The sequence below is a fragment of the Pteropus vampyrus genome, unplaced genomic scaffold (genome assembly GCF_000151845.1).
Source record: "Pteropus vampyrus isolate Shadow unplaced genomic scaffold, Pvam_2.0 Scaffold102, whole genome shotgun sequence".
NCBI classification, from domain to species: Eukaryota; Metazoa; Chordata; class Mammalia; order Chiroptera; family Pteropodidae; genus Pteropus; species Pteropus vampyrus.
This window is the reverse complement of record NW_011888883.1, coordinates 5,376,314-5,400,158: the sequence shown is the minus strand read 5'-3', so window position 1 is coordinate 5,400,158 and position 23,845 is coordinate 5,376,314. Positions and strand designations below refer to the sequence as shown.

Below are 23,845 nucleotides of genomic sequence, written 5' to 3'. Positions count from 1 at the left end.
AAATATATCTGGTATTACTAATACATTTTTAAGTGTTTCAATTACAAATAATCTGATCCAAGTAATTTTTGCTTTACTAAGAAATCAGTGTCTAATAATGTCCAAATAAGGTCATAAATATACAGTGTCTTTAGAACAGAATACATTTACTTGTTGCAGGTAAATGGTAAATACTCATGTCTTTGCTCGAGAGAACTAATCCATACACCGCACTAGAGGTATATTCCACTCTAAGATTGTGTACGCTCTTCCTTTCTCTGTACACACTTTAAAACTTATACACATATTTTTTACAAAAATGGATTTGTAATCTATTTTTTCTAACACAATGCAGATAGCATCAGGAAATTACATGTATCAAATAGATTGCCTTCAAAAGCAACATATTACTTTAATGACAAATTCAAACATACACAGTATTATTTTCAATAATGGTGTAACTGACTCATTTTACTATACAACCAAGCCATCCATTTCTGCATTATGAAGAGTTTACTGAATTTTAATTATATAGTTAAATATATTTGTTAGAAAAAAATAAATATACAAAAAACCTGAAATTTTTGAAATTATTTTTCAACTTCAAAATCACAGCAATCCAGTTAAAGATCTGGAAAATGGTTTACTTAATTTCACAGAAGGATTTCTGTACAAATTTAGTTACAAATGGTCTAAAAAGCCCAAATGAATCACTTTCCATTCTTCTTCAAGACAATTAAATGACAGTTACCAATTATCCCTACCAGAAATAAGAAATAATTATGTAATGTATTTTGCCGAGGTTCAACTAAAGATTTTATTTTTCTACATCAGGGTTATGCTGATACATGTTTTCCCAACCTCACTTTTTAAAAATGTAGTATCTGAAAATTTTGGTTACATTTTTGTACCATACCAGTCCTCAGAAAATACTACATTATTTCAACTTTTTAAAAAAATGGACAATAATTTCTAAACAATAGAAATGGTATTTATGTTGGTTTTTAAGGTATAAAATAACTGTACCATAAACAAATAAATAACTGCTTTCCTTTTCCATAGCAGTACATATAGCAATACATTCTCCTAAGTCATATAATTATCATTTACAATAGACAACTTAATTTTACTAATGATGCAAAAAATAATAGACTACAAGGCACAATCATTAAATGGAATTTTTTTTAGGGTGTATATTGACATACCAGCGTGATAAGGATACCGTAAAAAGTGCAGAAAAAACACAATGTGCAATGAGACCACTGTATAAAACATGATTGCATAAAAAGTGATTTGGCCTATTTTAACCTTTAATAATTGAAAATAACCAATCTTCCCCTTAAAATTAAACTATAAAGTATGACATTTTAAAATTATTTTTATTCTACCACTATCTAAAAAATCCTGAAAAAAGAATTTATACCTGGGTAATAGTATATAAGTATGTGTTTGTATATATATTTAATTATACCCATTTATCAATATATACACATACACACACAGACACATTTCTTTGTAAGTCATTTTAGCCTATTAGATATGTCTAAAGTTTAGAAATGACATTAATCCAGATCAACAAGTAAACATCAAATCCCATACCTTTTTCCTGTATTTTCCTTGAATCCTTTAACCACTTAAACACTTTCTCCAAAACATCTCTGTCAAAGGACCCACCAGTGCATTACTTTCTACTATTAGTACCAAAAAAAGATACATCTCAGCATAACTCTTTACTAACTTGCTCTTTAGAATAATATATAGCCTTTCCAATATTGAAAAGTGTATGCTGTCCTGACAGTCAAAAACAGGCTTTCCACTGCACTGATTCTCAGTCTTTGGCACAATAAACAGAGATCGAGTGATTGATATAAGAATCAAGGTCTGAAAAATTAGACAGTCAAATGTTTTCCAATGTGGATATGTTTCCTTTTCATCAGTACATTTTCTCTTACGTTTGGCAGAAATGGAATACAGCAAAAGCCTCCTCTAGATTCTTTGTAGATGAACATTGTACAATTAAAATTAAACTCTTTAGGATATCAAATTGTGGGAATTTTATATTTATCTTTAGAGGAAACACACTTTTTAATTTACTGCTACTCTGGTAACATCTGTCTTCCCAGGGGGCACGACATCTGTATCAATAGAAATGTACCTGGCTTGGTCAAAAATAATTCATTTTAACATGAAACACTCTATCACTAGGAATACTATGCTCCTTAAAAATGTAGCAGAACTGTCTTTTCCAGAAATAAATTGGGAATTCAGTATAGGTCCTCAATTTTTTTTGCTAACAGTGAATGAATGTTGAAATGCATAACCTACCTAAGGGCAATAAATAGCAAACATTTAAAATATATATGTATATATTTATATATATTCATTTAGAGAAGTGAAGTGTCTTGTTTGTTTTTTGTTTTTTTGCAAATCAAATCATAACATTCCCTAATCCACCACAGCAGCAAGGAAGCAGAAGCCTTAGTTCTACGTATTCCTTAATTGTACCTGCTTTATGATTTTGAAGTAAAATATTTTGGTACAAGTTACCAACCAATTAAATTAGCTTTTGCTTTTTCAGTCAACTTTCGGACTCGTCCTCTGCTAGAAGTTCCAAAAGTCAAAGAGGTGTCTTCAAACAACAGCTGCCTTTGCTCCTCTTCAGAGTCATCCTCATTATAGAAAGCTGTCCTTCGACCTTGGTTTCTAGTTCTCATGTGGGGTTCAGAGCCTTTAAGTTCCTCAAACTCTTCTTCCTCATCCATAGGATCATCTGTCTTTTTTCGGTTACTTCTCCTTAGCATTTTAACACTTGTAGGAACTATGAGATCTGAATCTAGTTTTTGTGTCTTCATCTTCCTTTTGGGTTTTCTGCCTCCACGATTCTTTTTCTGTAACAAATCCTCCTTTGCAATATTAGTTTCAGAAAGAAAATTGCATGTTGAAGAAGGAACTACTTCATCTCTGATAGGATGTACAGTATTTTGCTCTGAATTTTCTGGCTTTGCATATTGTAGCTTTTTGGGCTTTCTACCCCTTTTCTTGTGTATAACTTCACCACTATTGGTATTAACTTCTACCTTAGGTTTCCTTCCAGGTCCCCTCTTCACAAGTTTAGATGGCTGACCTCCATGGCCATTTACTTGAATGCTTCCTGGTACAAGAGCATTGTTCTTGCAATCTGTTAAAAGCAACCAATGGCACACTTAATATCTGGAATTGTTTTTTTATTTGACTCTCAAACTAATCAACAAGGCCAATGCTATATATATGTATGTAATGATATCTTAATTACTTTTTTACTAAAATAAGAAAAAGAACCAACAAAAGGCTAATAGTTTAATGATACTATTTACAGACCCACCTTATTTTATTGTACTTAATTATGCTTCACAGATATTGCCTTCTTAAAAAAATCAAATTGAAGGTTTGTGGCAACCTTGGGTCAAGCAATTCTATTGGTGCCATTTTCCCAACAGGCTCAGATGATGGTTAGCATTTTTTAGCAATAAATTATTTTTAAATTAAGGTATGTATTATCTTTTAAAGACATAATGCTATTGTACACTTAACAGACTACAGTATAATGTAAACATAACTTTTATAAGCACTGGGAAACTAAAAAATTCATGTGACTTGCTTTATTGCCAAACTTCTTTATTGTGGTAAACAGAACCAATTCTGCAATATCTCCAAGGTATGCCTCTGTGTCCCATCATTATCATGATTAAAATCCCACTGTAACAAACTCCATGATAAAAGCCATTATGTTTTATTAAAAAAAAAAGAAAAATTGAGAGATCAAATTCTAAATACACATGAGATCTGGAAATCATGGTGATTTCCTTTCTGTGGTAAATATATATTATCCCTTCAGATGAAGAAAAAAGACATGCATGCACTACTACTAACTTTTTCTCCTCCAAAATTATGAAATTTTTTTGTTTGGTTGTGGTGATCTGAAATGCAATACTTTAAAGGAAATCCATAAAGAGATGAAAAGTGCTTTTAAAGAGAATCCTTTTCATAATAGTATTTTTTTTGTCATGGGTTGGAATTATATTTCAGAAATATCAAGAGAAAACAAGAGACTCATAAAAGGTCAGAGCCAGGAGGAGAGGGAGAGGCAAAGCCTTAATTTTTCTGACTCCCACAGTACAAATAATTTTCTTTAGATTGGTGGTTTTCCATAATGATGAAGACAGAGGGGACAGGAGAGAAATGTGTGTTGTGCGCAGGCACGGATAAAGTAGATAAGTATTTTTAAACAAACGATTACACTTAACCTGCCTGAGGATTTTGTATATCCTTTCATTTGTTTTCCATTAAGACTACTGACTAGGGTTATAAATAATCGGACCACGTACCACTATAGAAGTTCTACAGATTGGCTTCAAGGACTCCAGAAACTCTTTGAAATAGTCTGAATTTTGTATGGATATGCCAATGTGAATTTTCTACAGAAAGGACTACAGGTTTCATCAACTTCACAAAGCAATATATAACCTAAAAAGGTCAAGAACTAATATAGCTTTCTTAAAAAGAAATTCAGAAACTAAAAAAAAAGTTGAAAAACCACTCATCTGGACCTGTGCTGTCCAAAGAGGTAGTTACTAACCATGTGGCTATTGAGCACCTGAAATGTACTATGCAACTGAGGAAATGAATTTTTAATTAAATTTAAATTTGAATACTAAAGCACCACATATTTTGAAAGACTGATTACATGTTTAAATGATAACATTTTAGATATAATGGAGCAAATAAAATTTATTAAAATTATTTCACCTGTTTGTTGTTACTACATTTTACTACCAGAAAATTTTAAATTATATATCTGGCTTATACTTCCATTCAACAGCACTGCTCTTGATTCTAGTAGTTAATTCAGATGTCAATATTTATGTAATAAGTTATCATTAATGAGTAACTTAATAGCTAAATGTATTTCTATACTGTTCTGGTCCTCTTGTGTCTTTTTAATATTCAAAAAATTATAAATCAAATCTTAAGGGTCACGACAGGCAGTGAACAGGGAGTTCTGGTAACACAAAGAAGCAGAACTTGATTCTGTCTAAAGAATCCAGGAGAAGGCTTCCTGGAGTAGACTTCAGAGTGAGACTTGAAAATTAACAGGAAACTTAAAATGGCAGGAAAAAAAGACATTCCAAAAGAAAAAAAAGGACAATGCTATTCAAGGACTTCCAAATGATTTAGGATAGCTGGGACATAAAAGGAAAAAACAAATAAGGAAAGCTGAAATGTTAGGTAACAACCAAGTAATAAAGAGTTATGTATAATAAATAGGCAAAAACATTAAAATCTGATTCCATATATGATTGGAAAGCAGGGGAATTAGGTAAGGAAGAGTTAAGAACAGAGGCAGGGAAACCAATTAGCAAATTAAGACAACAGTCAAAGTGAGAAGTTATGTAGGCATGAATTAAAGCCATGAAAATGAGAATGGAGAGGAGGAAACAGATTTTAGAGATGCTAAGGAGGCAGAAACAACAGTAACTATCAAGTAGATTTGCATGAGGAAGAAAAGGCTAAGATTACTCCTTGATTTTAAACTTGTTGGTGGATAGATTCCAATGCCATTAGTCAAAATAAAGACCTTTCAACAGACAATTAAATTCTGAGAGATTTATGGGGAGAACACTGAAGAGGAAATGGTTTAGATACATTTTGGGAATCATGATACAAAATGCTATTCTTTTTTTTAATTTTTAAAAATTTATTTATTTATCCTCCCCCTTTTTAATTTCCCCCTGCCTTGTGGATGTTGCTGTCTCCCCTTAAGAACTGGATCTCTGAAGGCGGGGTGTCTCCTCCCACGCGCTCATGGCACAAACCCAAGGTATGGGCCGTGGCTCTACCTGGGGTGCGAACCCAGGAACCCAGCACCTTCTGCGTGTAAAGCAGACGTGCTAACCACTACACTACAGAGCCACCTCCAAAATGCTATTCTTGAGGGTCTTCTGCCAATAAGCCATAATTATTTTAACATGTTATATGGTGTACTTATATCATTTACCTTCTCTATCTTTCAAACAGAAAGCCTCTACAAAGAAAATGTGCAGACGAAAGAACTTGGAAGGGTAACTGTAAAAAGCCAAAAGTTGTATACTAGAATAGATGGTCTGACTGTAGACAACCCTGATGAATTATTATTTAGTAAACGTTGTTGTGCTGAATACTGTGATGTACTAAAAACTTAATTTTTCTAAAAAAAAGTGAGAACTGCTACATGGGTTAACGAAATCCAATTTAACTTAAACTTCTTTGATATACTTTCAGGTTTTGTAATAGCGAAGTTAAACTAATTTACACCCTTAGAAGCCTTTAATCTACAATTTGTTTTCATTTCCATACAGCAAAATTTTTTGGCTTTTAGAATTTAATAACAACACAGTTTGTTTTTGGCACAAAACTGCAAATCAAAAGATCTCTCTCTAAAATTTATCAACTAATACAGAATGTGACTTTTAAATGAGTAACCTAAAAAATTGATATGAGTGTTAACTCCAACAAAAGCATCATTTTTAAAGATCTACTCTATTTTGGAAGATACAAATAACACCTTACCTTGCTCAATGACAGTTGATGACTTTGAAAGAGTGGGTGTCTTTGAGAGTACAGATGACTTCATTTTACGTTTGACTGGCTTTTCCTTTTCCAAGTTTTCTTTTGCAGAATTATTCCTAGTGCCATGACTAAAATTGGATTGACCAGGACTTGAAAGACTATTCAAGGTTTTGGAATGTTTCACAGAATTCTCTAGAACTAAAACACACATACATAAACAAAACATTACAAGTTAAGTTATTTAACTTAAAAACAAGCAAGAAGGCTGGGATTACTTCTAACCTGAATTGCTTGAATTAGCCAAGAGGGTAAAACCTGAGGGATGCTTAAAGGTCCTTTAGAAAAATCTATTTTCAAATAGGAAAAAGGCATAAATAAGTAAATTCTTAATAATTTCAAACTTTTTAGAAGCTAAGTTATCCAGTTACTTCAAGATTTATGATGGCAGGTCTTGGAAACTGCTAGCAAGTCTGGATATTAGTATTTAAATTAAGGCAATTTGGGTCAGAGTTGCCATTTTTATGCATTATTCTACACTGATACTTCTTAACCACAATTTTTTCTTATTAAAAACAAAAGTTTTTTAAAAAGCAGTAAAAACAATTAAGAAAATCCACAGCATCTGCTGGAATTTATTAAAATCCAGTCTATTTCATTTGGCAAAGTAAAAGCTTAAAAGCGTCATTTATATACTTCAATTTAGAAATTGTAACTGATTCTTACTTGTTTTCCCGGGCATTGCAGATGTATTAGCTTTTGAAATAAAAGTCTTTGCTGCTGAAGAAGTAGATGGTTGCTCAGTGGTAACTGGATCTACAATCACACGGTTGCTTCTGGTTCGAACTACAGAACTGGATTCTGTTTTACCATTTATCTGAGCGGCATTGTGCCTTGGCGGTATTGATCGTGTAGGTGTAGAGAATGGAGAGGTAGAGATATCTGACTTTAGCTGGGGTTTTACGATCCTTTTTTTCCTTTCAGGGCTGTAAATAAAATAATATCATTAGTCATTCTTATAGCTCTATGTAGATGAATAAAACAGTTCTGTACATACTATTTGATTCAATATTTGTGCTATTATGAAATATGTTAAAACATGAGATTTGTAGTGGATTTCATATGGTTGTGAGCCTTTGAAAAGTGAATATTTAGTGAAGGATCGCCGTAAATGCTATAGTTATATATGACAGAAAGCATGATGCCATTACTATCCTAAAAATGCTGTTTTACTGTATAGGTTTAGCAGTTTGAATTTAAGCACTTACACTAGTATAGCTTTAGTTAAAAGATTAAAAATCCTCCACATCATAGGAACTTGCATGTCAAATATATCATTCTGCAATATAGGGAATAGTAAAGGAAGTATTAAAAAACACTGAGTTCTATCATTTAGATGACAAAGTTAAAGATCAGCTGATGCTATTTAAAAGAAATCAAATACCTTGATGCAGCACTACTGGAAACAGAGCTGCTTCTGTTTCTTTTCTTCCTCCTTTTGGTTATTGTATTTCTTTTATGAAAACGAAGAGCAGATTTATAATCTGATAAAACTGAACTGATGTGTTCTTCAAAGAAAGCAGATAGGCGCAAACTCATGCTGTAAATCTGTGGTAAGAAAAAAAAAATGTTCAAACATTCCTCAAAGGAAAATGTCTGTTCAGTAGATATTAATATATAATGTATATATAATATATTTATAGTCTTAGAATAAAGTTTTTAGAATTTAAACAGTGCTTTTCCCCAACCTCTTTTGATGAAGAGTAAAACTAAAGCATTTTTACAATTAAATTATTTTTATGTTTAGAATAGGAAATCTCCCAAGCTTTGAGTCTTAAAGAAAATCCCTACTATTAATTCAGATGGCTCATACAAAATTTCTGGGAACTCTGTCATATTAAACTATCCCTGAGGGTTTGAACCTGTTCTCCATTGCTACCCAGATCTAGCATCTATTCTTCCTCATTTACATGTGTTGTCTTGCTGGCCAAAGACAGGTAAATTAGTTTTACTAATTTTTATAAATCATTCACAAAAATGCTCCTTTCCATTATTACAGAAAACAGCCCTAGTATATACCAGGATGATCTGTATGTGGTATCTACTCAACCATGCTACTTCAAGAAAAGTAACCATCCTTAAACATCAGTGACATCAGTGTTATTTCATAGAACGGACAAAGTAGAAAAAAGTCAGTTCTTTTTTCCACTAAGATACCATTAAGAACATAATAGAAAATTAGTCAATTTTGCTCTCAATTTTAAATGAAAGCAACATTTAGTTGCTTAACATACCTTTTCTACTATTATCATTTAATTTAAACATAAAAGAAAATTATATACCCTTGATCTTTTGCTTGGTGTATATGCTTTAGAATTACTAAAAATAAGTCTGACATCTTTACATAATTCCATTGGTGACTCATAATTCCCAGCCTCTAAAGTTTCTCTAACAGTAGCAAAATCCATTGGAGTGTCAATGATGTCTCTGTAGTCCTAAAAGAGGAAAAACAGGTGGTATTATTATTATCTTCATTACTACCACAAAGCATTACTTCTCAGTAAAGGGATTCACGTACAATTTCTGCAATGAATGCAAGTCCTAGAACTATTAATAATCATTCCTTGGTCCCATCACAGCTCTCTTTTTCTAATAATTTTTTTCATGCCTTCTCCCTTTTATTGCATAAGAACTTATTAAGTTCTGCTTTTTATTTTTCCCCTTGGGGAAGAGGTAAAGGGTGAAGTTGTATAGGGAAGAAGATTTAAAAAGTATTAAAAAAACCTCAGCTCTACAAGTACACACATAATTTGGATGTAAAAAACCCCAAACTTTATGCTACCTATAAACTCTAAAGGTTGTCAACTCACTGAAACACAACCATAGCTTTAGATAGTTGTCACAAAGCCTATACACTTCATTCCACAGAGGACAAGTGGAACTACCCCCAAAGTCTCTGCCTAGTCAACTGTGTAAAAAAATAAGGTAATAGATTAGAAGCAATAAGACAAGTGAAAGTAGAAAAAAAGAATAGTATAAAATTATCTGAATATAGCATCTCTTAATAAGGATAATGAGTACTAGACCTTTTCTATAGCCTCAGAGTATGTAACTGTATTTTTCAAAATATAACTTGACTTTACATCATCAAGTTTCAATTATGATCAAATATGTTTGACCATAAAGCAAACAGGATCACTGCCTTTTACAAACAAGGACAGTTTTATTTCTTCCTTAACAATCCGTACGTATTTTTTTCTTTCTTTTTTGCTTTGTTGCGTTGGCTAGAATTTGCAATACTATACTGAATAGCAGTGGTGAAAATGGACATCTTTGCCTCATTCCCAATCTCAGGGGGAAAGCATTCAGTTTTTCATGATAAAGCATGATGACAGCTCTAGGTTATCTAACAAATGTTCTTTATCAAGTTATGGAAGTTCCCCTTTATTCCTAGTTTTCCTAAGTCTTTTTTTATTATTATTTTTATCATTAATGATGTTGTTTTCTTAGATTACATACTTGTCTATGTGGCATCCATTCATCACAGGGCCAATTGTATTAACTATATTTTCTTATTTTCTGTATTCTTGATGCTCTGGCATTTGGGGGCCTTACAGACCTGAGGAGACACTGCTCCCTCCCAGGACTATCCAATTCTTAGAGATAGCAAAGGGCTGCACTGGGAGTACATTTTTCATACGCAAACCAACCACCTCCTTATCTAACTCTCAAGCACCAAGCCAATATTACTTCCGCTCTGAATCATCCCAGGGCCAGGTACCAGACACCCCTATGGCCCAAAGCCCACTGGAATTATTCAAAATAGCCAACTGTAAACTGTTTATCCTGCCCTGCCTTACCTCTCTCATAGAAACTCCAATATAGGGTCTGGCCTAAGCTTTTCCCTTACTGTCTTCTGCCACATGATCAAAACTTGGAGTTTCCTTGTGGTGCTAAGTGGCATTCACTGACTGCCTCGCTAGGACCAGCATAATAAACTTCCTTCCAACCTTCATTCTCATTTCCTCATGTGGCCATGCTGACTTTACCATACCATATCATATCCAACATGTACGTTCTTAGAACAAATGGGTAATGCATTTTGTCAATTTTTTTTCTGCATTAATTGATATGTGATTCTCTCCTTTAAAATGATGAATTACACTGACTGAGTTTTGAATGCTGAAACAACTTTACATCCCTGGGGAAAAAATCCACTGGTCAGAGTATAGAATAATTTTTATATATTGCTGAATTCTATTTGCTGATATTTTAAAAATTCTTATATTTTCTTTTGTATTGTTTTGTCTGGTTTTGATATCAGGAGAATACTGGCTCCATGGACTTGAGTGGAGAAGTGTTCTCTTCTAACTTGTGGAAGATTGTGTAAAATTTATGTTAAATCTTTAAACGTTTGGTAGAATTCTCTAGTAAGACATCTAAACTTAAGAGATTTCTTTTTTAAAAGATTTTAAATTAAATTTCCTTACTAATTATAAGGCTATTCAAATGATCTATTTCATATTGGTGAAATAGATTTGGTGAACTGTGCTGGTTTTTACTTCGAGAATTGGTCTATTTCATTGAGGGTGTCAAATTTCTGAGTGTAGAGTTCTTTGTAATATTCCTTTATTATCCTTTTGATATCTGCAGGGTCTGTAGTGATATCCCTTACTACATTCCTAATATTTGCAATATGTGTCTTTTCTCTTTTTAGCTTTGTAAATCTTAATAGAGGTTTGTCCATTTTATTGATCTTTTCAAAAAACTAGCTTTTGATTTTATAATTTCCTCTATTTTTCTTTAAGTTTTCATTTTCATTGATTTCTGCTCTTTATTATTTCCTCTGCTCACTTTTGGTTAATTTTATTCTTTTTCTTGGTTCTTGAGAGTGCTTGGATTATTGATTTGAGATTTTTCCTCTTCTGATGGACTATTAAGTGCTATAAATATCCCTGCATTGCTTTAGCTGCGTTCCACAAATTCTGCTATATTGTATTCATTTTCATTAAGTTCAATGTATTTTTTATTTCTCATAAGTCTTCTGTGAATCATGGATTATTTGAAAGTATATTGTTTAGTTATCAAGTGTTTGGAGATCTTTCTGTTACTTTTCTGTTATTGATTTCCAGTCCAATTGTGGTTGGAAAACACACTGTATTATTTCAATTATGTCTGTCATTTTTTGTTTTGTTTATTCTGTTTTTACCTTTCTCCAACCTTTTTGTAGGTCACTTGAACAGGTTTTAGAATTCCATTTGATTTATCTATGTTTATGATTTTAACTCTGTACAGTTTAAGTGGCTGTTGAAGTACTTTATAATATATACATAACCATAAAAATATAATGGTGTCAGCATTTTATCAGTTCAAGTGAAGTATAGAAACCTCCCCTACACTTATTTTTTATCTTCATTTTCACTGATTCTTTCCTTTGTTCTCTTCAGTGAGTTTTATTTCAGTTATTTTTTAGTTCTATTTCCATTTCGTTCTTCTGTTTTGAGACTTTCTTGGTATGACAACTGAATTTTATTGAAACCTAGACATTTTGGGTCTAAGACTGGATCTTTTAAAAATCTTACATCTTATTTTAAATCTTGTGTTTTGGTGGGCCTATTGTGACCCCACTCTTTGGGCTAAGAGGGACACTCCCTTGTTACTGCCATGTAGGAATGGAAGTCCAGGTTTTGCTTGGCCTTCCCCATCATGTAAGGATTGGGGAGTGGCTCTATGAAACTGCTGAGAAGGTAGCTTTTTGAACTAGTCCAATTTATCATATTGCTGGAATTAAAGATTAATAGTCTACATTTAAGATTCCATGTTTCATGATTTTAAATGACAAGAAAAGGCATTTATAATATTTACCCGTTGATGAAATTTCTCCGTTTTCATCATTGCAAATTAGAATATATACATAAACAGATAATGAAGTCAGAGGATACAACATCTGGGTCACGATCTCTTATAAAATATCTAATTTTTATTTTCATTTGAAACCATGAATGTTATCTAAACTGTACAACCTTTAATAACTGAACGAAGGAATTAAAAAAATCACTGTAAGCTAAACTTAGATTGCTAAGACTACATTGAAAAATAAATACGGGATCATGTTTACTCAACCTTTCTACCATGAATTCCATAAAGATCATAAATTGGAATAACATAAATATATATAATAATGACACCTTACATTTATGTATAGTGCTTCAAACTATTTTAATGTATTCTCATTACATCTATAACCCCATAGGAAGGTTAGGTAAATATTATTATTCTTATTTCCTAACCAACTGCCATAATAAATTTGTGAAATTAGTGTAGGAAAGAAAATAGTGAAAAATAAAAATTCAGATGAGAAAACTAAATGACTTGCTAAGAGTTTCACAACTGTAAGAGGCAGAGCTAGGACCATAACCTGATTCTTTGGAGTCTTAGTTTGGGTTTTTTTTCTATTTTACCACACTATTCAACTTAGATGTTCTATATAACCAAATTGATAATGAGAACATGTATGAAATAATGAATATACTATAAGCATAAAAAATAATTTAAATAGCAAACTGTTATGAATAAGATATATAGCAAACTGACAGGTAAAGAAAATATTTTCGAAAGTACTTACTGGATATTCAAGGAGATCTACTGGCTGGCGGAAAGGCTCAGAATCTTCACACTGAAATATGAGATTTAACAATTCCTGACACTGTTTCTTCCATGCTTGAATATCAGACTGAGCTCTGTTACGTAATCTTCTTCTAGGCTGATGGTCCTAAAATAAAAATGTTCAAATAAATATATTAACACATACAAGTAAGTTTTGTATTTTTAATGCATTCTTAGATAATTAGGTAATATATAATAATTAAAATAATTAAAAATATCATTCACCTAGTTCTGAAAACCATGCATTTTGTGATGGAAACTTATTTGGAAGTAACAATCTGTCTTTAAAAATACTAACAGTAAAAAAAGTGCTTGTAATACATTTTAATTCATATAAGATACTTACGCTAAAACAAAAAAATACATTACCTTTCTTTTTCGGGTAGAAGTTCCTGGTACATCAGCATCTTTCTCTTCTTCCTTTGAAGCAAGAATTTATCATATTCATTAAACATTCGAAATTTCTTTATTATAGTTGACCCTTGAACAACACAGATTTGAACTGCATAGGTCCACTTACACGTGGACTTTTTCAATAAATACATAAAATACTGTAAATGTATTATTATTTTAATATTTTTCTATAGTTTACATTATCGTAAGAATACAGTATATAATACATACGACATAGAAAACATGTGTTAATAAATTGTTTATGTTATTGGTAAGGATTCTAGTAGTTAAGTTTTTGGGGACTCAAAAGTTATACACAATCTTTCAAATGCTTGGGAGTCAGCTGCCCTAACCCCACATTGTTCAAGTATCAACTGTATTCTACAGTTGTTTATATTCCCATGATCTCCTTTACACTTTAGGAAACCTATAATGTATATGCTGGAACACTTTACTGAATCATTAAAGTCTCCCTGCTCCCACTATTTAAAAAATTTATAACAAAAAATGAAAATTCTGAACTATTTAAATTAACTACAGCATTAGGCAAAAATAATTTTCACAACAGCATTTATCTGAAAACCACTATGTGTACATTTCTTTTTATATAGAGAATAAGACCAATGTAATAATAATCATAATTAAATATTAAGTACCTCAGAGTCAGACAAAACTTTCTTCTTCATTGAATTGTAGAGTGGAATTATGTTATAGCAAGTCTGATCCCTAAATAACAAGGAAATGTTAGTATAAAAGATTAGAATTGTGATTTTTTTTTTCCCCTTTAACTCTGTTACTAAAACCAGATTTTAAGATAAATCTTAAAGCTCAAAGCTGTTTTCACTAGTTGACTCCAAAACACACATCTGACCCTGTGCCCCTCCACTCTATGTGGAGCTTCTACTCTGGCCTGTTTTATTACACCAAATCCAATTCTCACCTCCTAGTTTTCCTCAGGGCAATGGGATGCCTTTTCTTATTCCTCAGGCTATAAGGGAAAGCTAATAGATCTCCTGTCTTCTAATTTCTTCTTCCTTTCATTCTTAAAAGTAGTCGTTCCCTTACATTTTATCTTTAGCCATATTCTCTCGACAATATATCTTTTGCCCTTATAAACTTATATATCTGTAGTTTATTTGTGTAAATGAATTCCAAATTCCTATAATTTGGTCTGACTTTTGAGATTCCTACCATCTTCTAAAATTCTACTTGTCTAAACCTGTCACTCCTCAGACACTTTACCTCTTTTTTCTATTTTTTTAAACAGCATTACCATTCTCACAGTAATGCACGATTTTTCGCCATTCTTTTCCTTGCCTCCTTATGAATCCAATCATTGGCCAAATACTATGAATACACCTTCAAAATCTCTTGGCATCTGCCTCTTTTTTACTTCCGTAAATTAATCCCTCATCATCTCTTATTTGGTCAGCTACAGCAAACTATCTGCTATTTATGTTTTATGTCTCTTCCCTATCAATTAATAGTTGGCACTGCAGTCAAAGTAACATCTTAAGGCATACTATGCACATTTTCATGTTAAAATAATTTCAATAACCCCTTGCTTCCATATTTTAAAAGTCTAGTTCTTCAGATCAGCATTCAAGGCCCTCCATGATCTGGCCAAACTTCTTGAGTTTACACATTGTATTCCCATTATTTCTGTTCATGTACTCTCTACTTCACCTGATTTAAGTTACTAAATTTCCTTAACAACTCTTTAATTTCCTAACTCATGCCGCTTTTATCCCTAGAATGGCTTTCCTTTCATCTAACTTCCCCTGAATCTATCAATATCTACCTTGCCCATAATATCTTAACATTCTTTTCTCCTGTATTCGAAAACCTACCTTCATAGCTAGTAGTAACCCTACCCCTCATCTAAACTTTCATATAAACTGTTATTTTTCCTTATATTATACTTACAGGTTTATTTATCTACTAAGTATCTAGTACATCACCGTGTATGTATCTATTGCTTAAAATTTGGCCAAATAACTCAAAAAGTACAATAATCAAAATTTTAAGACATAACTAACATTTTGAACATTACTGTCAGCTAAAAATGCTTTCCACAAATTATATACATCTAAAAAATACCAGGATTTATATTTCGATATATACAATAAAAATACTTTAAATATTGTCTTATAAGGCATTTCCCAATCACTATTTGAAAGAAATGCAACTTCACAGACAATATATTCCAAATGTAAAAATTGTTTTATCTAAATTATTTCACTAATATCATTCTATTGATTCATATCTCTTTGGAAAAATAGATGTATACACATATCCACATAATACTTATAAAATTACAGACTAAAAACTTATAGCTATTGTAGCCAAGTTATATAAATAGTCCTCTGAGGATAACTAATTCTTGATTATCAGTTGTACTGAAAAGGAGCAAGAGCAATGCAATTATGGACTTTAAATGACTAAGAAGGCAATAGATTTCCTTACAGAATAAGGTAGAGGAAGGGCACAAAATTGATCTAATTTTCTTTGTGTTTTCTTATGTTGAAATTACCTACATTCCTTAGCAGAAAACATACCAACTAATACTAGGAAAAGGGACCCTATAATTATGTCGAGTAAAGAGAATAAAGCTAGAGATGTTAAAAAAAAAAAAAAGCCTCAATAACCCCTTCATATAAAAATAAAAGCTAATAGCAGCTAAATATTTAAATTATAAAATACATCATCTCCTCCTACCCAGAAATAATTATCCAACATAAATGTTAATATGAACTCACAGCAGTATCTTATACAAAACATATGATTTATTCCTCTGGCTTCAATTTAGAAGGCTCAATACATTCTATGGCTACATGAAGTCCATAAAGCAAGGAAATACAAGTGGTGGTGTCTTAAAAAACTGTAGTTATCACTCCTGGAACGGGATCAATGAATGAGGAAGTAAACCCGACTTTCAAGAATCATCTTGAAAGTTAAATTTAGTTTCCTGCTGAACTACTTAAATACTTGTTTATAAAACTAATAGGGGCAATAAAATATTAAGATGAAAGGTTCTCAAATCAGAAGGTGGACAACTCATTTACTATGAAAATTAAGCTAACCTCTAAAAGACTCAGTTTCCTTAACTGTAAATTCCAGATAAAAACTCCCACATGTAAGATTATTATTTGGCTTAGAAGAACTATTTTACGTAAAACATTACATGTTCAATAAATGCTTACTATTATTATTGTCCAACAGCTGAATTTAGAGAAGAATCTGTTTTTAACTGTAGATCAAAACTTTTATGATTCCATAATTAATATTAGCCGATGAATTAAATGTTACTTCTTTAAACATAGATATTATATGCTTTCTATTTTGAGTGGAGGAGCTGTGTGTATAGCACAGCACATGATACTATCTATAGTGACTGTATTTTACATTTTGACATTTTACAATATTGCCATTATTATTTTAATTATAATTAAGTGTGGAAAAATAACTCACTTTATAAAATGTAGAAGAAGATCAGTCACAAATTTAGCAGATTTCACAATAGGGCTTCCGGGTTCATTAAATGTTCGTGTATTATGCTCTATATATCGAACTTCCCACATTAGGGAAGAAACCCGCCTTTAAACAAACAAAACACAGACATTTTAACTTCATTATATTTGGAAATAGATGCACACAATTTAAAACCAAGACACTGTGACTTTTCAAACTATAGTAATCAAGTACAAAACACACATCTAAAGAAGTTATTCAAAAAATTATAACCTCTCTATTTTAGGGGGAAACAAAGTAGCAACATTAACTATATTTGCATACTATGTCTGGATTAAACATACTAAACTATTAACAGTTCCTTCTTTTAGGAGAGAAACTGTTTATAGGAGAAGTAGAACTAGAAAAGAAATGGAAGAGTTTTCAGTTTTCGCTTTTACATATTCCTGACACACATGCTGTCATTTTTTGATAATAAGCATATCTTTTATATAAAAAGGAAACGATTTTTATCTAATCATGTTCCTAATAATCAAGTAACATGTAAAAATAAAAAGCTAATTGATAGCCTGCTTATGAGATATAAAACTATGGTAACCATGTTAGTTTACCAAGAAATCTAAGTAAGTGAAAATTATTGTTCTAAACACTGAATTGACAATACTAAAACAAATTTTAGTATTTTATTATTTTACTTCTGAAAGTAAAGAAAAAATCCAAAGATGACTTCTAGTATATCATCCAATATATGGTCCTACTTAAAAATGAAAAAAACACTCAAAATCTTCCTGATGTGTGAACAAAAATACAATTATATGTAATTTTAAAAATAAATAATTGTGGATACAGAAATGCTTTTGTGCATTTCAAATAGCATTCACGAGGCTCATTTTAATAATAGAATCACAGGCATCTTCAGGATACTTTATAGAAAACTGTGTAAAATAATGCATTAGATTAATGCTAGCAGGGCAAACTGATAGTAGTAGTTTACCAATGACTGAACTAGAAGTATCAAAGAGGAAAACCATAAACTGTAAGAAGTCTGAAGCCAATGAGTAAAGGAAAAACAAAAAAACTTTAAACAGTGAAATAGCACTTGAAGGCATCATTGTATTAAATAAGAACATAACTCAGGTCTGTAACTACATTATCAGGGTGAAAAACGGGCAGTTTCTAATATACGTAAGGACTGTGTCCCAAAAGATTTTTTTTCCTAAATTAGTTACTAAGCTAGGCTAATGACAAAAACCCTATTTAAACCTTAATGTACTTGAGATGTGCACCTTAGCCATTATCATATTTAGCAGTATTTCTACAAGAAAGTACATTTACAATAGTGGGAGATGCCATAAGTTTATCTTTCTAGCTGAAGTCCAAAAGCTAGTGCCTAAGAACAATCTTCTCTCTCCCTGTTACCCTTCTATGTCTTGTTCCATCTCTGAAGCACTAGGTGTAACTCCTAAGGTTTAGCAATTTGGGGGTCTAGGGAGAAAGAAGGGTCTAGTTAAGAATTTCTTCATTTTCTCTTAAACTTCTGACGTGGTGTTGAAAAAGATTTAAAGAAGTGTGCTTCAAGTGTAAGATGGATGGGAGGCACATTATCATAGGTGATTTCCTTCTTTATGCTTTTGTCGAATACCAATGAAGCAACAGCAGAAACACCTAACAAGATCAGAAAAATCATCAGAACACGAAGTCTAACATCTTAGTTTTCTTTATTCCAGTGTTGCTCAATCAGGGGTGATTGTGCATCACAGGAGACATTTGGCAATGTCTGGAGATATTTTTGGTTTTTATAACTAGGGAGATGCTACTGGCACCTAAAGGATAGAGGACAGCCCCAAATGTCAGTAATGCTTTTATTGAGAAATCCTGTTTCAATCAGTAAGGAATAACAAATTCCAGTGCCAGGTACACTAAGTACTGAATTAGAATTATATTTTAGGTAATAAAGAGAACCAAAGGCACTGATTTTATGTAGGAAAATGCAAATAAAAAATATGAATAAAAACTTCCCTAACTTAAATAAAAATGTAAATAACTGCAGTAATAATCAAACTAGTCACAAAAAGAATGTTTTAATGCAATATTACGTAAATTAAAATATTGGCCTGTTAAGCAAAAGTCATGTAAGAAAAATGAAAAATGTGAAAACTAGACTTAACCTCGCTTTTTGACATTTTAGTCAATAAATCTACAAAAGCCTGTCCAAGATTAGAACTCAATGTTTACTGAAATTGTTAACTAGAAGAAGCAGCAAATTAAAGAAAAAAAAAAAAGTTATATTTCAAGCTAAGCTACAACTATGAATATCCTTAATTTTCCTAATTTCATTTTTCATAAGTATTCATAGGCTGAATATAAAAGCAAAAAAGAAAAAAATTTTTATATTGTTCTTTGAAAAATCCATTAACAAATGGATTCCTTACTGACAATGTGAAATCTAGTAGAAAATGAAATACTTTGGCTTGCTTTATATAACACCAGATGAAGACAGTGAGCACCAACTCATGTTAGCCACTTGTAAAAACTATATCTAGGAATCACATTCCAAGTGTGGTCTATAGTAGACCAGCAGCGTCAGCATCCCTGGGAACTTGTTAGAAATGCAGAATCTCAGGTCCTACTCTAAACCTATGGAACCAGATTCTGCATTTTAACAAAATCCCTAGGTGATTTTTATGTACATTAAAGTTTGAGAAACACTGCTACAGAAGATCGGTAAATGGGTAAAAGGATCATTGTTTTCTTTTCGTAGTAGCTACAGCGAATGGCTCTGACCTGTAAAACCTGTTTTCCAGTCTTTGTTTAATTGTACTTAAATCTGTTGGATATGCCACTACAGTGCAATACATGGGATAGGCTTGCAGATCCACAGGGGCCACAAATGCTGAAGCAATATCTAAAATAAAACAAATAAGTTTATAAATTTATTTTTGTATTGCTTAAAATACTTCATGGACAATTCTGCTTGAATTAAGACTTAGTTTTGATCCATATAACCATTAGTCTGCCAGTGTCTTTTCACAGTAACAGTAATTACACAGTTTAGCTAACTTAAGACGAGTCTCATTTTTTATTATGTAAACATTTACATTGCAAAATTCTAGGGATGTTATTCCTTAAAAGAAAAAAGATGACAGATAATATATAAATCTGACCTATTAAAAACATACACATACACTTCCTCCATAATTAAAATCTGGTCATTCCTGAATCTGTATGTTTTTGATATTGTACCAGTAACACTATAATAATACATTGCACTCGCATGTTGTAACCTTTGAATTTTTCAAAACTTACCACCTTATCTCATCTTTACAACAAAATTCTGTGAACTCTCAGGCAAGCAGAAACAACAGATCCAGAAGTCTATGATTTGGTGTCAATGACTCAATGGCACATAGTAAACCGGTAAAAATCTAGAATCTAGTTAAGATCACTCCCCATTTTGCAAATAGTATGACAACTTCATATCCTAAAGTATTACTAAAATTATTTAAAATAGTATTTATGAGACCATTTTTATGAAGTGATGCCATTTTATGAAAGACTGCAGATGAAATATCATCTAATATGTGTCTCCAGTCTTTAGCTCTTCTTATTCATGTTAATTTCTCCCTACTCTTTGAAGCTGAGTCCTTACTGACAGAGTAAGTTGCTACAAAACACCATACTAGTTGAGAGTTACTGTAATTTGTGGTCATTGTTTTCCTTTTAATGAGGCAAAGAAATTCATATACCCTTCTCCCCTCCCCTTATATATATTCTTTTGTGTGTATGTACATAAAGTTAAGGGGAAAACTGGTAGATATCCACATAATTATAATTCAGCTTTCAGCTCTTCTCTCCTAATTCACATGTAGCTTGAATATGTCAGGGGTTTTCAAATTGGGTTCTGGAGGGTCCAGATTGTTCAGAAATATCCCTGGCATTTCTGGTGCCCTAAGTCAGCTAGAGCAACCCCATTTATAACTGTTTTAGATATCTCAGTCCGGTGTAAAATCTCATTTAAAAAAATTCCACTTAAAAATGTTTGAAAACCAGTGACTTACATTATGAAAAAATATTTTGTTTGAATTATAGTATTTTTCTTTTCCTTTCCTTTCTGCCAGCTTTTTCTATATTGATGTTACATTATTATTTACCTAGGGTCATCAACTGGTTTATTCCTGCAACAATTCTTTCACATTCTTCATCCCTGGGACTGGAACCCCATTCTCCATCAAGAGGTTTATAGATTAATGATCTGCATTCGACATCAGTTAAAGGAACACTGGTACCTAGTTCTTCAGGAAATACAGCTGAAATACACAGAAAGAAATGCAGATTTAGTGAAAATATGTGGTAATTTCCTAATATTTAGGTTATCTTTAGAAAGTAAAGTTGATATTGCCATAAAACTAAGTATAATTTTGTAAAGATTTGGTAAGCATATTCTTTATTTTCATTAAAGGAAAGTATGTTTCAAGGGTTGATAAAACATTATTTTTTAAAACATTAATTTTGTAATTCTCTAAATAAGCATATAATTACTTCAAATTTTTTTCTCATGACTTGCTTTATTATCATTTACAGGTGAAGTAGAAAGTAGTTTTATAAAATGATGCAAAATTTAAAGTTTTCAATCATTTCATAACATAATCTCCATATTTACTTTGATAAAAATACACAAAGTAAAACTGAACTAATGTGGTATTTTTCAATCAAAGCCTTAATTTTTTTAATGTAAGAACAGAAAGAATTATGAATACTGACAGATAATTCTTATACTTGTTGCTTTTAAATGATGGTATGCTTCCTGTATGCCTGAACCTTTAACAGAATCTTTAACTAACCTTTTAAGAGAAAACATAAAATCTACAAATCTGCTAATTTTATTTTAAACTAGACTTCATAAGAGAAACATACTACTTCTTCTGGACAAAATTCTTCACAAAATGTAATTAAACTCTATGAACACATATGCATATCTAAACGGATCAAAAACAACAAAAATCACCCCCTTCATATACAGATATATTTAGGTAGAAAACAAATAATATATTAATGCCACCAATTTATTTCAAGAAATACCTCAGGCATTACAACACCAATTAGGTTCATTTCTCTCATACTGACAATAGTGCAACGTGGCTTCAAACTCAAACTTTCACAAAGGAAAGAAAGAAAACCAGAATATAAGCCATATAACACAGTTAGAAGTTGATTAAGATATTTTAAAGTTGTAAACAGCTCTAATTTAGAAGCGAGATGAAAATACATTTCTCATATTAAATTTTTAAAGTGATAATTTCTAGAAAGAACTAGTCTTGGACAATATCAAATATCAGCATGACCATTTTCTCATTTCTAAGGTTTACCAGATTGGGTTTACTTTTTCCAAGTTATCTTTTCTCTGACTTTTTAGAATACGATAACTAGTAAACAGTCCATTTATAAATTATTATTTCTACTATATTACAAGTCGGATTTTCTCCTCCCACCTCCCACTTTAATCCTCTCCCCTTCCACCCCTGACCTATGGATGTTGCCATCTCCCCTTAAGAGCTGGATCTCTGAAGGCGGGGCGTCTCTTCCCATGTGCTCATGGCGGGCACCCGGGGCCTGGTGCACCCAGTGTATGGTCCGTGGCTCCACCTGGGGTGCGAATCCAGGACCTTCTGCATGTAAAGCAGACGTGCTAACCCCTACACTATGGAGCCACCCCCGGATGTTTTTTTTTTAAAAAAAAACTTTGTTATCTGATAAATACATTTTTAAAAAAATCAAACACTACAGAATAATATAGAAGGTAATTTGTGAAGTCTTCATATTCCCACCCTTCATAAATAAGATTTCTTATTAATAATCTGGTATATCCTTTTAAACCTCTTCACACATATACAATGGGTGTGCGCGTGTATGTGTTGTAATCGAACAAAGATGGGCAATGAGGTAGAAAGAAGTCATACTCACTGCCTAAGACTAACTCCCAAATCCTGAGGCAATGTATCAGGTCACTGACACAAGATGACAGTTATTATATTAATTATAATTACCTACTCATTAGGCTCTTACATGTGTCAGGCTCTATGAGTAATTTACATATAGGCAGTCATTTAATCCTCAAAGAAAGTAGAGCATTAGTTTATAAAACTTCAAAGGCTGAAAGAATTTGGTTTTAAGACTTCAAAGAATTTGCCAAGAAGATGTAAAAAAAGATGGCAGAACCAGAATATGAATCTGTGTCTCATTCAAAAGCTCAAACTCAATATTATGTTGTACTCTAAGGATTCTGCTGGAGTAACAAAAATATCTTTGCTCCCTAGAAGGTATTTGCCTTCTAGGAGTGAAAAATAATTAGCAAAATATTTTTATATTTTGCGGCAATTAACTTCAATCATCCCTGTTAAACTATAAATTCCAGTGGGCAACGATTATGTCTATCTTGTGTTCATTACTAAGCCCCTACTGTCCAGGTCAGTAGTAGATATGCAATAAATATTTGATGGGTGAATATTTTCTATTTGATCTTCATAACAACTCTATGCAATAGCAAGTTAGCAAATCAGATTTCTTAAATTTAAGAAATTCCATAATATAGACACGAAAAGCCTAACACATACTTACCATTATTAGGTATAAGTTCCATATCCCAAGGACTCATCTTTTCTGTATCGCCGTTATCCCAGCTTAAAGAAAGAAAAATCCTGATATTAAAAAATCTATTTTATATTGTATTTTTGTAAATATATTATATTGTAATTTC

General features: G+C 31.9%; 1 protein-coding gene across 1 annotated transcript in view; it reads right to left on the bottom strand.

Annotated features, from left to right (window-relative positions):
• Positions 1-129: 129 nt before the first annotated feature.
• The window catches only part of PHIP (pleckstrin homology domain interacting protein), a 112,915-nt gene continuing 89,199 nt past the window's right edge, over positions 130-23,845 (bottom strand). Inside the window, exons 28-39 of the mRNA XM_023533451.1 lie at positions 23,707-23,768; positions 21,243-21,398; positions 19,876-19,996; positions 17,092-17,217; positions 14,277-14,346; positions 13,597-13,647; positions 13,187-13,333; positions 8,904-9,056; positions 8,006-8,169; positions 7,288-7,547; positions 6,565-6,762; positions 130-3,157 (exon numbers count right to left, since the gene is read on the bottom strand). Coding sequence (XP_023389219.1) covers positions 2,523-3,157; positions 6,565-6,762; positions 7,288-7,547; positions 8,006-8,169; positions 8,904-9,056; positions 13,187-13,333; positions 13,597-13,647; positions 14,277-14,346; positions 17,092-17,217; positions 19,876-19,996; positions 21,243-21,398; positions 23,707-23,768 — 2,143 coding nt within the window. The 3' untranslated portion in view covers positions 130-2,522. The remainder of the gene's footprint in view (positions 3,158-6,564; positions 6,763-7,287; positions 7,548-8,005; positions 8,170-8,903; positions 9,057-13,186; positions 13,334-13,596; positions 13,648-14,276; positions 14,347-17,091; positions 17,218-19,875; positions 19,997-21,242; positions 21,399-23,706; positions 23,769-23,845) is intronic.